This window comes from Marmota flaviventris, chromosome 12 (assembly GCF_047511675.1).
Source record: "Marmota flaviventris isolate mMarFla1 chromosome 12, mMarFla1.hap1, whole genome shotgun sequence".
Lineage (NCBI taxonomy): Eukaryota > Metazoa > Chordata > Mammalia > Rodentia > Sciuridae > Marmota > Marmota flaviventris.
The window spans coordinates 36,796,778-36,811,337 of NC_092509.1; the positions used below are offsets into that span (position 1 = coordinate 36,796,778).

The following is a 14,560-nucleotide window of genomic DNA, read 5'->3' on the forward strand; positions in this document are numbered from 1 at the left end:
TGGGGGTTTATCTGTATAGTATCTAATTGTAAATTTTTTCTTTGGTGTACAGGATTGAACCCAGGGCCTCATGCATGTTAAGTATGTATCCTACCAATGAACACTGCCAGCCTAAATTTAAAAGATAATAGTAACAACTGAAAAGAAGAGAACTCTATCTAAAATAATCAAATTAAAAATTATACTTCAAACATAAAGAAGTAGAATTTACTAACTTAATACCTAAATATTATTTTAGTGGCAAATTAATAAATAGAATCAAAGAGAGAATTGTTCTAATATTATACAGTAAATAACACAGTAGAAAAGTTTTTCTAAAGATTTATTGAAGCAGAAACAAGTTGGTCAGATATTTGCTGGAAAAAAGCAGTTTTAATGGTATTCAAAAATACTTTTTAAAAAGTATTCTAGCACAAGACTTCTTTGTAAACTAGATTATGTTGTAAACTTTTTTTCTAAATCTTTTAGGAGTGTCGGTTGTTAAGATCTAGAGCTTATTCCTATTCCAAATCTATCTTGCGCTCCTGAAAAAACTGCAGAAAGGCACTTGAAAGCTGTTTCTTTAAGATATGGATTTCTTTTTTTATTCTTGCTGGTAATATACTGCTGCACTGAGTGTGTACAGCTTTTATTCAAGGTCATCATGATGCTGAGAAGTTTCGTTGATAACCTGTTAAAAATAAATAAAACTCAAATCAAATATAATACTACATGCAAAAGTTTAAATTATCCCATAAATCACAGCAAAGAAAAATCTTACTAAACATATATAATTTATTGTGCCATTTGGAAGGTCACACTGATTCTACATGGTAAGAATTGCAGCCTAGGGGACCGATACATGTACAAAATGCCTGTCATCTATAGGCAAAGTAACTATCCATGGAATTTATGACATACAAAAAGAAAACTTTTCAAAAACCTGTGTTTTTGAAGGATGCCATAAAAACTCTATGCAGCAAAGCTTAAAAGCAATAAGGGCATATTAAAATGAATGGCAAGTACATTTTAAATTTATGTGTAAGGGAAGATTTCATGATTACACTAAAGCACAACCATTTATTTCCTGGTACAGAGAGGTCACAAGAAACCAACTGATCTGTAGGCATATTCTTATATTAAATGAAGAGGTTTAGAAGTGTTTAGGCAACAGTCAGTAAGACAGGGCCATATGTCCAAGATCAAAACAATCCTGATATTGAGGTAATCTGGTGAAGTAGTGTAGGAAGTAACTTAAGGAAGTTTTACTTCCATTTCAAATTAAGTACCACAACAGTTTTCTAATTCTGGAATGAAGGAAGAGAATTACTATACAATCTCATCCTGGAGCCAAATAATTACTAGGCCATGTGTATTGCTGGAATAAGCAGTTTATTCTTGTAGCAGGCATGAAAGGAAGAAATGGGAACTTCTCAAATCAGCTAGCTATTTCTGATATATAGGTTTATTGACTTGAAAGGGGATTGATACCCATCTGAAATTACTCCATTTTATTTATTTTCTTTTAATTTGTTATTGTTTGTTTTAATTATTTTTCTATTTTAAAGATACCAACCTGTCCATCTCTAGTTTCAACCGTCTTAATCAGAAGTGTCCTTTTTGAGTGGGTGTCAACCAGAGGGAGCGAATCCAGATTAGTTTCTAAATAAATAATATAAAAAATGAACAAAAATAAAACTTTTAAAAAATGTAATCCATTTTACCCAAAGAATTGATTTTTTTTGCAATTATTTGAAAAAAAGTGCTATTCCAAAATAATTCTAAGACATATTATCTGTTTGAAAACCAAGTACCTAATACCTCCTTGCCCTCATGAATGAGTTGACACATTAGAGTGTACTCCATTAGGAAGGAGCAAAATTAAGTTTACATTTAACTTGAAGCATAACATTCAAGAGAGTACTTGGATTCGAAAATTATGCATGTTTTCTGTCTGACATTTTGGTATTTTTCAGGTATCATAAAAAATGAGGGCTTTACCATAAACAGAATGGTTATAACCTGTTGAAAGTTTTCACAAAAGGAAATAAAATGCTTACCCCTCAGGTTCAGGGAGGAAAAGTTGGGAAGAGGCAGAGAAATCCTTTAAAAAGATAAAAGAAAAACAGTAAAACTGTTGTAAAATAACTCGGATAACAAGGAATAAATTTTCATAATCCTCATTTTCATCCAATAAAAATTACTCTTGTAATTCACATTAGAAATGTATCTCTTAACTATTTAACTGTGGTTGGTCTCATTAGTACATTTAAATTTTTATTCCAAGCATGTCCTCAAAGAGACATAAGCTAGAGACATTACAGAGGGGAAATAGTGTGGACTTTGACAAATTATGGGTTCTAATTCCAGTTCTGCTATTATTAGCTCTGTCTGTGGCAGGTTACTCTCTCTGAACTTGAAGTTCCTCATCTATAAGGAGTGGAAAGGATTACCTTGAAGAAATGTTCAAAAGATAAAAAGAGGGGCAGAGTGCCTTGGAACTCCAGCTACTAATTCACACATAAGAGTCTGTGTTCTCTACCTGCTCTCCTCGCCTTCCAGCAGCTTCCTGTAGGTGGCAATCTCAATGTCAAGAGCCATCTTAACATTGAGCAGGTCTTGGTATTCACGAAGGTGACGAGCCATTTCTTCCTTCATGTTCTGAATCTCATCCTGCAGGCGGCCAATAGTGTCTTGGTAGTTAGCAGCTTCCACGGCAAAGTTCTCTTCCATTTCACGCATCTGGCGTTCCAGGGACTCATTCTGCAGGAGGTGAGAAGGGCTTCCGATGTTACTTCCTGGAAACACCTAGCTATTCCCAGAACCAATTATAGACAGTATACAATGGTCCATTAGTGGCAAAGGGTGCCCACTCTAATTTTGGATGGAGAATGTGAGCAGCAAGTTCCTCTTACTACAAACAACCACAGATATAAGCTAAAACCTCCAAAAACTCCATCTAGTGCTTTGTGCGTCTATCTAGAGAACTCATTTTCTTTGGACAAATATATAAATTTTCTTCACTTGAAATTTTGTTCAGGTGTCACTATTAGCTTGGTCAACAAAATGTATCCAAGCTCATGATTTCCTCCTTTTACCATGGTGTGGTACTCACAGTTCCTTTAAGTGCATCCACTTCACAGGTGAGAGACTGCACCTGTCTCCGGTACTCATTTGACTCCTGCTTTGCCTGGCGCAGAGCATCATTGTTCCGGTTAGCAGCCTCAGAGAGGTCAGCAAACTGTTGGGAAGAAATCAGAAAATGGATATTGTCCACATTCTAGTCTTTTCACTCTTAGGGAAATAAATAATAATTCTGACCCAGTGTTTTCTGAACTATGTCTAGCTTATGTTTTGAAGTTAGAGAAAGAACATTAGAATGCTGACTTTAGTTTTCAAACAGAATTCATTCTATTGAACTCATTTAAATATGGTGGTGTTGGGGATTTCTCTGAAGTACTGTGAAAGATTAGTGAAAACAGAGTCTGCTATTCTAAAGGAGGCACAGTGCATGGTGGGGAGGCTGTAGCAAAAGATTTAAGTTAAAGCCAGCTTTTGAGCCAAGCTAAAAAAATTAGTTAGAAATTACAGACAGGTGTAGGGTTTTCAAAATTAAACGCTTTTCTTTTGTTCTTCCACACTGACTCACTGCATACCTTGGACTTGTACCATTCTTCTGCTTCCTGAAGGTTCTTGGCCGCCACACTCTCATACTGCTGACGTACATCACGCAGGGCAGCCGTGAGGTCAGGCTTGGAGACATCCACATCGATCTGGACATGCTGTTCCTGAATCTGAGCCTGCAGCTCCTGGATTTCCTGAGGGAAAGGACCGACAGAAGGTCAGTCAGGTTGACAGGGAGCAGCTTTCCCCTCATTCATTCACTGACAGCTATTTCACTGACCTCATCATGTAGTTTCTTCAAAAAGGCAATCTCTTCTTGCAAGGATTCCACTTTTCGTTCAAGGTCAAGACGTGCCAGAGATGCATTGTCCACATCCTATTTTGAAGAGAGAAAAGACAGGATATAGAGGATGCAAATGTCTATGCTTTATCTCATTTATTCATTTTTAAGTTAACCACATGAACCTAGTCTCCTTATTATAGAAAAGACGTTGACAGATTTTACGACCCTTGAGTAAGTTTATAAATCACATTGTGCTACACTACGCTATGTTCTCTTTTCCTATTTATAAATTTGAACTGGGACTCAATTGTTTGTACTCAAAGTAACTAACAGACAGCCTAAAAATAAATAAATGTATACTAACATGGTAAGGCATGCTCAATTATTCTTGAATCCACATTTTTATCAGTAGTGTTTTATTATTTTTTAAATCTAGAAAATCAATGCTGCAGAGTTTTTACGATTTAATTCCATGGAATAACATGATGATCAGGGTGAGCAAATTACATTTCATAATTTCATGTAACATGAGTACATGTAAAACAGAAATTTGTGCTTCAAAAGTTTAAGCATATATCTAAGTTCATTTTTTCTCTCTCTCCCTTTCTCTCTTTCTTTTTGTGCAAATCTTCTGATATTTATCCTTGGGATCCAGAGCAACTATTTCATTATCTGGCATCCAGGTTACAAGGCTAGATTTATATCAAGTAGCAATTCAATCCTCCAATTCAGGATATGCACAGGCAAAGGTGCAGCCAGGCAAATAAGGAAAAGAACTATATTTGTTTTGTATTTTCTAATGAATTTTTCTCCTGAAACTTCCCTGACTCATCCTATATGGGTGTATCTATCTTCTTCACTTGTCACCATGTCAATTCGGTTACTTAGCCAGTTTCATAATGACTTGCCAAAATTTTGCACAGAACAAAACTACAGAGAGACTTCATGCTGATCTTGTTCTTCTTTGTTTTCACTATTTATGAAGTCTACATTCCAAAGCAGAATGTGTGATCTTGCAAATAAGATTTTATTTCCCCTTCAGGGAATGTTTAATATCCCTAATCTTGTAATAACTGTATTTGGATTATAGTTTATAGCCTTATAGTATTAAAATATTGAGACACTTATCATCTTCATGGAAAATTTTTTAAAAATGGAGTAGGAAAAATTCATTTGGACTTCCTAAAAGAGATATAAAAGATACTTTCCTAACCTCTTTTTAGGTCTTCAAAGTGACATTCTATTTCATGGAAGAGAATGAAGCATTATTTAATCCCAAAACAGGGAATCTTTCATATTGTATTGTTTTATATTAACTCATAACTCTACAGAAAACATTATAGGGACAATGGTCATAAATGCTCCAGGACTAAAATAAGCCACATATAGCTGTGTTTCACTTGGTTTGGCAAATGTGTTTCAGATTAAAAATGTTATCCTAGACTATTTATCTGAAAGAGTTTTGCAGCAAATCCCATTAAGTGTTCCCAAGAACAAAACTATGCTGGGAATCTCCCTGGTTTCGGATTCCAATTTTAACTCCATCTAATTTTGGAGCAAAAATAAAAAGCTTTTCATAAAATTCCATTATTCATCCTTGGGCTTATTTTTGTTCATGGAGAGAATACAAAAGAATATAAGGACCCAATAAATAAAAGCTTCTCAAAATGTGAGAAGTGACTGTAGCTTTAAGAACTTCACATATCACATAGTTTACCAGTCTGGGCCAGATATTAGATAACGGATGTTAGCAAATACTTGTGTCCAATTAAAACTATGCTTGCATCATTACATATTCAATAAGAATGTAGCCTGTTGCAAAGCTGCTCTGGGAACACAAAGACTCCTATTATTTCTGTCCAGAGCCACCACATTTGCTAGAATGTGTATCTACATTCCATAGTGAAGCCCATAGAAACCATTAATACCCTTCAGCCACAGGGACAGATGGCTTCTTTTCACCCTTATTAGATCACAAAATAGTTGTGCATAGTGATACTTCCATCTAACTTTAATGCCACAATAGGACTTGGAGAGAAGAAAAGAAACTTATTGGCTTAATTCCAGTTAAACTAAGTTTCTTATCCTCCAATAATTTTTACATTTTAAACTGCAGGGCTTTAAAGTGTGTGTGTGTGTGTGTGTGTGTGTGTGTGTGTGTGTGTGTGTGTTTGGTGATCTTGTAAAAGTGAGCCAACTTAGCTTAAGTAAACCACAAACTAAATCAAACTGTATGTGTTTGAAACCAGAATGCCACTGTGTTACAAAAATGAAAGGGAAAAAATATTTCTTTGCCAATAAAAATCTTGAAACAAAGCAAAAAGATAAAAATCCTTTCTTTATGTCCTAAGGAACGGCTTTTGTTCACAAAAGTTGCCATCTTTGGTCTTTCCACCACTAGGAGACTTTACATAAAGAAGTGAAGTTTTGCACTTTTTGGATTTTAGTGAAGTAACTTAGAATTGCCTGTGGTTTTGTTGGGTGGGGCCCGGTGGCTGCAAGTGGGACGAGAGTCTACAAACCTGTCTGAAAGATTGCAGGGTGCTCTCGGCTTCCTCTCTCTGAAGCATCTCCTCCTGCAATCTGAAACAGTTGCACATTAACCAAACGGGAACTGGGAAACCGCCAGGGGCGGGGCGGCCACACCCAAACACCACGTCGCAGTGCCTTGAGACAAGAGCTGCTGCGCCATCTCCACCCTCACCAGAGACAGAAGCTTTTAGAACTCCTGCCCTCTGCAGGTTTTAGCCGGACCTGGGGGTACCACGCTAAGACAAAACGCTCTCTGCAAAAACTTCCAAGACAAACCCCCGCTCCCAAGGCCCCTGAAAAGCCTCTTCCATCCCTTTGTCTCTCTTCCTTCAGAACTATCCTCTCCTCCCTCCTTCCTTCTGGCAACTGGCAACCCGCCAGGAGAACCAGGAAACTTTCTGAAAGTTTGGGGGAATCTCTCTCATCTGTCCAATGGCCTTCAACAACTGATAAAGTGGTAGTTTGGTAGTTTGAAGAAATCTGTAACAAGAACCTGAGCGTTCTTGGGCAATGAGTGGGGGGAGAAGGGAAATGCTAACTGCGGGGTCTAGGTTCAGGGCGGGGCTGCGCCACTGCAACCACAGCCTCACTCCCCCACGTTCGCCTGAGAGCCCAGCCCCGGCCTTTTCCCCAAGGGCGTGGCAGCCACTCTCCGGGGTCCTGTTCCCCTCTCCCTCCTTCCCCGTGCCCCGCGTGGGCGCCGTGGGCGCCGTCTTACTTCTCTCGGAGCCGCATGATGTCCTCAGCCAGATTGTCGCGCTCCACTTCGACGCGGGCCTTGTCGTTGGTGAGCTGGTCCACCTGCCGGCGCAGCTCCCGCATCTCCTCCTCATAGAGGTCCCCAAGACGCGACTTGCCCTGACCCTTGAGCTGTTCGAGCTCGGCCAGCAGGATCTTGTTCTGCTGCTCCAGGAAACGCACCTTGTCGATATAGTTGGCGAAGCGGTCATTTAGCTCCTGCAGCTCTACTTTCTCGTTGGTGCGGGTATTCTTGAACTCGGTGTTGATGGCATCGGCCAGTGAGAAGTCCACCGAGTCCTGCAGCAGCCGCACCCCGGGCACGCTGCTCCGCAGGCGCACGGCCGAGGAGCGCGAGACATAGGCACCGCCTGGGGACGAGGCATAGAGGCTTCGGCTGGTGCTGGGGCGCAACGCGCTACCCAGGCTATAGGAGCGGGTGGACGTGGTCACGTAGCTCCGACTGGAGCTCGGCCGGCTCCCTGTGCCCGGGCCGCCGAACATCCTGCGGTAGGAGGACGAGGACACAGACCTGGAGGACATGGTCACGGAGGGAAGCGGTGGTTTGGGCGGCTGCGGCGGTGCGGACAGTCTCTGGGAAAAGAGGCTAGCGAGAGCGCGGTGGGTGTGGGCGGTGGGAGCGCTGCTGCGTCTCTAGCACGGGGACCCGGAGCAAGAGTGGCAGAGGACGGGACCCCGCCAAGGGCGCCGTTTTTATAACCCTGCTAGGAAAGAGGGTCCCCTCCCACTGCCATCCTAGCCGCGGAGCGCGCCAGCCAATGGGGACCCGGCGAGAAACCGGGAGGGTGGGCGGAAGGTTGGGGCGGGGGCTCCCTCGAGCTTTCTTCCTTGGCCGGCCGCCCTGTTCTGGGCACAGTCCCGTTACTTCTTGAGCTGGCCTGGGACTCTCAGGGGCTTTCCTGATGATGTCCAGAACTCTGCTTACCCACTGGGTGCTGAAAAACGCGGGGTGGCGTGGCGGGTGTGGGGAGCGCCGGAAAGTGGACCCAAGGGGTCCCAGGCTTCCAGCCAAGGGGGCGTGGGAGGAGACGAGTTGGTGGGAGGGGCGCCGCAGCTGGGCTGCGGTCTGCTGGGAGTGGGTGGGTGTGGAGACCCGCGGGCAAAGGAGCAGGAAGAGGGGGAGGAAAGGATCCGACAGATCGGGAGGCGCGGAGAAAGAAACAAAGAGAACCGGAGATTGGGGTGCGGGGTGGAGACGCACACAGCCCAGGACGCGGGGCTCAAGTCCCGCGCAGCTTCGCGCTCCACCAGCTTCGAAAGGGGACTACTCCACCCGTGCTTCTTTTCCTTGTCTTGTCTTGGGGAATCCTGTTAGGGACCTGAAGGGCCAGCTTCAGACGGCCAGACCTTCGAGGCTGCGGCCGAGGAAAGCCTAGGGGAGGGGGTGAGGTCGCTGAGTCACCGGCCGTGACTCACGGCTCCCTGCTGCACCGTGGAGATTGAAGGCTCCTAGCGGTTCAGGGTAAACCGTTAGACGAGATTGACTCAAGTCTCTCCTGGGCCCGCGCGCGATGTTTGTTCTAAGTTTCACCAACTTAGATCTGGGCCGCCGCTTTGATGTGTGCGGTCCAGCGGTAGGGAGACAAGAGCGCCCCTAAGTTCTTAAGAACTCGCTAAACCTGGCTTTGTTCCAGTGCGCGGAATTCTCGTTAGTAAGAAACTTTTGCAGAACCTGGAGAGCGGCCAAACGCGAGTCTCTGAGATCACAAATGCACTCCGGGAGTCTTTTCATGCAAAGTTCCCTCCCCCGTCCCTCTGGTCTCCTCTGTCTCTCTGTCTCTATCTCTCAAAGTCTCTCTCAGTGTTTGTCTCCCTCCCTCCCCCCTCCCTCTTCCTCCTCCCCGCCGTGAAACCACACCCAACTTTGAGCACGATCTGCAAGTTCTGGGCGAAAGAGGAAATGGCATCTGTAGTTTCAAAATCAAATTCAAAGATCACTGGTTTTCTGCTAGTGGAAATCATTAAAGGTATAATCTGAACAATTGCACAATTACTTAGGTATTGTTTAAGAACTTCCCAATTTGATGAGTTCGAATGAAAAGCCGTTGTATAACTCAAAGGATGGAATGTTTGGAGGAAATAAATCAGTTTCAGGACAGCGATGTACAGTGTAGGATTCTGGTGCAAGGTCGCAGTCCTGTCTTCCACAGGAATCCATGCAATTGGTCTTGGAGTGATAGAGTTAAAACTGTCCACGGAGCAAAAAGTATGGGGTCCAGGACATTGGCCTTAACCTTTCTAGGGATGTCATTCAACTTAAGGGCTATTGTTTCAGTATTAGTAACAAGCTAGACTAAGTGGTTAGCAGCTCTGGCCCCAGGGGATCTGAAGGGAGGACAGGGGAATGACCTGCTTGTGATTAAGCAGTAGTTGAAAAATGACAGGTTTTTTTTTTTTTTTTTTTTTTTAAGCGTTTAGATTTACGGGCTACTGCAAAACCATTGTAAAAGTAATTCTGTGGTAGATAAAGAAGTCTTTCCCTATGCTTATGGGGGGGGGGCAGGGAGACACAAAGTATTGGAGATTACCTGACATTAAAAAAAAAAAATAGTTTAGAGCCAAAGGAAGGATTTATGCTTGCTTCCTTTGTACAGACCTCTTTTAGGCAATATTTTGTTTACCTCATTTCAGTTAGTCTTGGCAAATAGTGCTGCCAGGGTTGAGCTGCAGGACCCTCTGGGGCCCAGCTCTCCTGCTGTGGCTTTCTTTATTCTCTCATTCACTGGGGAGGCTGCGGGTCCTTCCCAAAGAGCATTCCTGGGGCTAGCCTATGCTTCACATTACCGTCTTGCTTACTGAGAGCCCTTTATTCAAGCCACTGCTCAGCAAATGTCACCATTGTGAGTTTGCCTACAGCCCTTAGGTTGAGAAAAGCGATTTCCCTATGGGGAAAGGGAGGGTGGACCTTCCTCCTGCATGAAATGTTGATCCCAGAGCAATACAGTGGCACTGTCAGGGGACACTTGTTGACTGACTCTCTATGGAAAATGAGGGCAAGGGCAAAGGTTCTGGTGTGGCATGGCAGTGTGCCCTGTCAGCACCCACACAAAATTCCTCAGAAAATTACTTCTCCCAGGATGGGTTCTGGCCCTTCTCATCATCTGAGGGGCATCTCTTCTTTCTAACGTGTGGCCATGCTGTAATCTTAGAGGTGTGGGATCTGCTTGATGCCTATAAAACATACAAAAGTGTGTGTGTGTGTGTGTGTGTGTGTGTACATTTACACATGTGTAGTATCCATTATGTGCTTCCTGTTGGAAATTGCTGTAGTTTGGGGAAGACTGTATAGATAAATGAAAGCTACAAAAGCACTTCCTCATGCATGAAAAATACATAAGACTTTGAAAATAATTTAGCTCATTCTGAGAAATAACATACAATGTGAGCCCAGTGCTTCACCCAATGGATAACAGTGATGGGGGTGGGGGGAAATCGTTTGTCTGAATGAACACCTTCAAGTGTGAAAACACATCTTGCTGGCTATGCTACCTATGTGCTTAGTTTCCTCTTGGAAGTAAACAGGTACACAAACATAGCTATCTCAGTTTTCATATTTATTTTCTGATTGCTGTGAAAACCTATCTCAGAAGTATTTTTAAAAGCCAGATTCCGTGTGATGCAAGTTGTATATAAATAAGGACATGGTCATGTGATCTGTAGGCCAGTGTAAACACTACCATGTCTAAAGTACTAACAGTAATTTTGGAATTTGCAAGCTGTGGTGATGTCAGTTGAATTGGGAGACTTGAACTGACAAACCAGCCAACCGTGTGGATAGGAGCTTAGTGGCCTCTGGAGGCTTTGGAAACTGGCTAGCAGGAGGCCACATGAAGAGGACAGCCACTAGTAGGTCTTTCTGAATGGAATGTTTAGAAATGAGAAGGTGGACTGAATGAGAGTGTGGAAATATCATGTAATACTCTGTAAATATACATGTATAATTTTATGTATCAGAAATCATATTGAAAAATGAGAGGTTGAAAACTGGCAAATCTCAGAGTAATGGCAATAAAGGTAACAAATAATACGAGTGCTTTAATTTTGTACCTACTGGATGATGGGCATTGTGCATACATTTAACTTAATGCCCTCACAGTATCCTTCAAGACAGACTTGATTTTCCTGTGGTTGTGTAGTTAATTGCACAGGTAAGCAGTGAATTTGAACTGAAGCCCTTTTGATTCCAATTGTACTTGTTATTTTTTTTTTTTTTGCCTTGATGATGAAACTTTGCTTACTATCAACCAATTCAATTCATAAATAGCATTTAGGTACCTACTGTGTTCCAGCAACTAAGAAAAAAGATAGGATAATTAACATCTTGCTGGGAAGGAACAGATTCCTAGAGGAAACTGGCAGATATACAGAATATCATGTTTTATGTTATTGAAATGATGTAAAAGTGATAATAGATAAGAGTGGAGAGTCATTTTCACCTGCACTCTAAACCCATACTTTTCATTTAAAAGTTTGACATTTTCATCCAGATTCTGTTCTGCCTCTTCCCAACCAAAACTGGACTTGGCTCATTTCACACTCTAAAACCTCACAACCATGCAGCTTCTCCCTCCAGCTTCTCTATTTGGGGCCACAGAGCAAAGTAACAAGATTGGAAACTTTGATTATTGCCACTTCCTTATCCTTGGATCACTTAGACCCAGCGTGTATCATGTCCCAGGCGCTACCTGTCCCCACCATGTGCTATGTTGCCGTTGCTCACATCCAACTTATTTCATACCTCATTCTCAAATTGCTGCAATTGGCTTCCTCTTCCTCCAGCTTTTCCTTTCTTCTACAATTCATCTGTCTTCAAGCTATAGCCTCTTTTTCTTAAAGACTTCATTCTTAAGACTCCCTAATGATCCAAAGAGAATTGTTCATCCTTTCACTAGGATGTAAGCTCCGTGAGACAGGGATTTCTCTCTATTGTTCACCATTCTATTTTCAGTGGCTAGAGCACTGAAACATATGAATTAATGAAACATATGAATTAATTCAAGAGTAGTTCATAAAAAAGGAAAGGAGAGTGGGGCTAATATTTACTGGTGCTTATGTTTAAGCATTGGGCTAGTCATTTTAGATACGATTGCATTTAATCTTTATGGAGTATTATGATTCATAACTTTTATTAATCTATTCAGAATAGATTATTGATTATTTATCCAGTTTCAGGCATTCTTCCAGATACTTGGGAAGATAAACAAGACAGGCATGGTTCAGGTCCTCTTGAACATAAATTTGAGTCTGCATGAGGGTATACAAAGTACAGAGAGACAGTACTCAAGTAAAGGAACAAACTTAAAAACGCAAGTTGTAATAAAGACCATGAAAAAACCAGAAATTTCCATGTGAAGAGGTTGAAGTTCTTAACAAACATGTGGCCTTTGAAAAACCATGCAAAGTGTGCCCATGAATCCTCATTCTCCACCCTTCCCCAGGAGGCAAAAACTTCAATGAAGACTTGAGCTCTGTTCCATGAATATGACACATTGACCCTACTTTCATATCTTTCCTCATATTTCATTCAGCAGGTAGGACCTGCTTGTTTGAAGTTTTGTTTCTGCAATTTCAGTTACCCAGGGCCAACTGTGGTCCAAAAATATAACACAGTGTAATAAGAATTTGAGAGGGAAAGAGTCCATATTCATGTAACTTTTGCTACAGTGTATTGTTATAATTATTCCATTTTATTATAGTCATTGTTGTTAATCTCTTACTGGGCCTAATTTATAAATTAAACTTTATTGTATGTGAGTATAGGCACCTGAAATCCAGTGTATACCTTTGGTGACTATTGGAACATATCCCCCACAGATTGAAGGAGACTACTGTATTTATTTTCTGTACTGCTTGCAGTGCTTCTTAGTATATTTAGATAAGTCAGAAACTTTTCATGACTCTAGGTCAGGATTAAGAATCACATAAAGAGCTAGAGAACTAAAGTGGAAATACAAATAAAGTGCTCAGGGTTTTAGAAGAAATTATCATATCCATTTGGGGGGCGATCAGATATGTACTGAGAAAAGATGAGGGATGGGTATGATTTTTATAGGTTATCATGGTCCTGAGAAGGTGTCCTAAACTGCTCAAACAAATCAGTAAAAATTGCATAAAAGGAGAGTGCTGGGAACATTTAGTGAATAGGAAGAATCCTAAGGTTGCTGGATTGTGGAGCAGTTGTAGGGGAGAAAGGGAGCTGAGACATAACATTGGACCATGCGTTGGAGGACTAAATGCCAGGGAGAGGAGTTGATAATTAATGTGGTGGGCAGTGGAAATTCAGTGCAATTTTTGACTAGGAGAAAGACACACTTGTAGCTGTATTTCAGGAGGGTTGCTCTGGCATGTTGTGGAGGAAGAATTGGGGAGGCTGATTGAGAGTTGTTCGTGGTAGATCAAGGGACTGGTAAAAGGAATCTGAAGTGGAGATGATTCTTAGAGATTGAGGTTGGGGGAAGACAAGCAAAGTCAACTGGGTTCTGAGGTTTCTGGACTGAGTAACAAGAGAATAACTACATTCTAGACAGAAATATTTAGGTGAAAAATTAATTTGAGGTGAAAGGTGATTAGTTCAGATCTCCTGACCTGAAGGTGTCTTCCCTTCTCTCATCTATATAAAGTAAAATCTCAAAAGCTGAAGTATAACTGGATCATGTGGTTTTACATTCTATAGCATTTCTAACCTGTTAACTTAAGGGAATAGTTAATGGTCTTTTATTGTTCTTTAGCTGCTTTGGGTGTATTGATTTGTTTTCCACAGCTATAATAAAATAAGGATTTTTTTGTATTCTCTAAAACAGCTAATATTAGACAAAGAAGTGAAGGTACATTTTCAGAATTGGTTCAGTTGATTAAAAACAGAAATAAAGAAAAAAGGTGGGGGAAGGAGGTAAACAATCTCCAGCCTGGTTATAAAAACAAGACATTATTTGAAAGAGCCCTAAAAAATATTGCCACAGTACAGTTATTGAGCGAGACAACTACAAGAAAACTAGCAGGTATTTACCCAGTGGATTTTAATGTTCCTTTCACCACTTTTTTTCTTTTCTTTTTCTTTTTTTTTTTTTTTAGAATCAAGGGAAAGGTCATGTTACTGCTAGAAAATTTGCCTAGTGTATTATTATCCTGGGAATTTACTCTGCCTATTCTGAGGCTATCATGTAGTTCCCAAGTGGTATGCATTTTATTCTGGAAATATTTATGTAAAGATTTAAATTATAATAAGATCCTTATTTAATATCACAGTTTTCTTTTAAAGAACTGAAAAAAAATTTAAATAATTTCTGATTTGTCTTTATGGTAACCTGTGGACTTGCAGAAAGAACATCAATTATCTATGTAGGCATAAGCTGTTTTCTGTATTTTGGGGAAAAAGCAAAGAAC

At 41.1% G+C, this 14,560-nt stretch overlaps 1 protein-coding gene across 1 annotated transcript; it reads right to left on the bottom strand.

Annotated features, from left to right (window-relative positions):
• Positions 1-305: 305 nt before the first annotated feature.
• Vim (vimentin) lies at positions 306-7,828 on the bottom strand. The gene is made up of 9 exons (XM_027928438.2): positions 7,137-7,828; positions 6,409-6,469; positions 3,884-3,979; positions 3,636-3,797; positions 3,095-3,220; positions 2,522-2,742; positions 2,040-2,083; positions 1,556-1,641; positions 306-670 (listed from the first exon to the last, which is right to left on the bottom strand). The coding sequence occupies exons 1-9, from the start codon at positions 7,697-7,699 to the stop codon at positions 629-631; spliced, it is 1,401 nt and encodes a 466-aa protein (XP_027784239.1). The 5' UTR covers positions 7,700-7,828; the 3' UTR covers positions 306-628.
• Between the last annotated feature and the right edge of the window lie 6,732 nt (positions 7,829-14,560).

Coding starts and splice junctions, on each gene's coding strand:
- Vim (XM_027928438.2), bottom strand. CDS start 7,699: ATGTCCTCCAGGTCTGTGTCCTCGTCCTCCTACCGCAGGATGTTCGGC. Junction 3,798..3,883: donor TGAAGAAACTACATGATGAG/GTCAGTGAAATA, acceptor CCTTTCCCTCAG/GAAATCCAGGAGCTGCAGGC. Junction 2,743..3,094: donor TGGATGCACTTAAAGGAACT/GTGAGTACCACA, acceptor CACCTCCTGCAG/AATGAGTCCCTGGAACGCCA.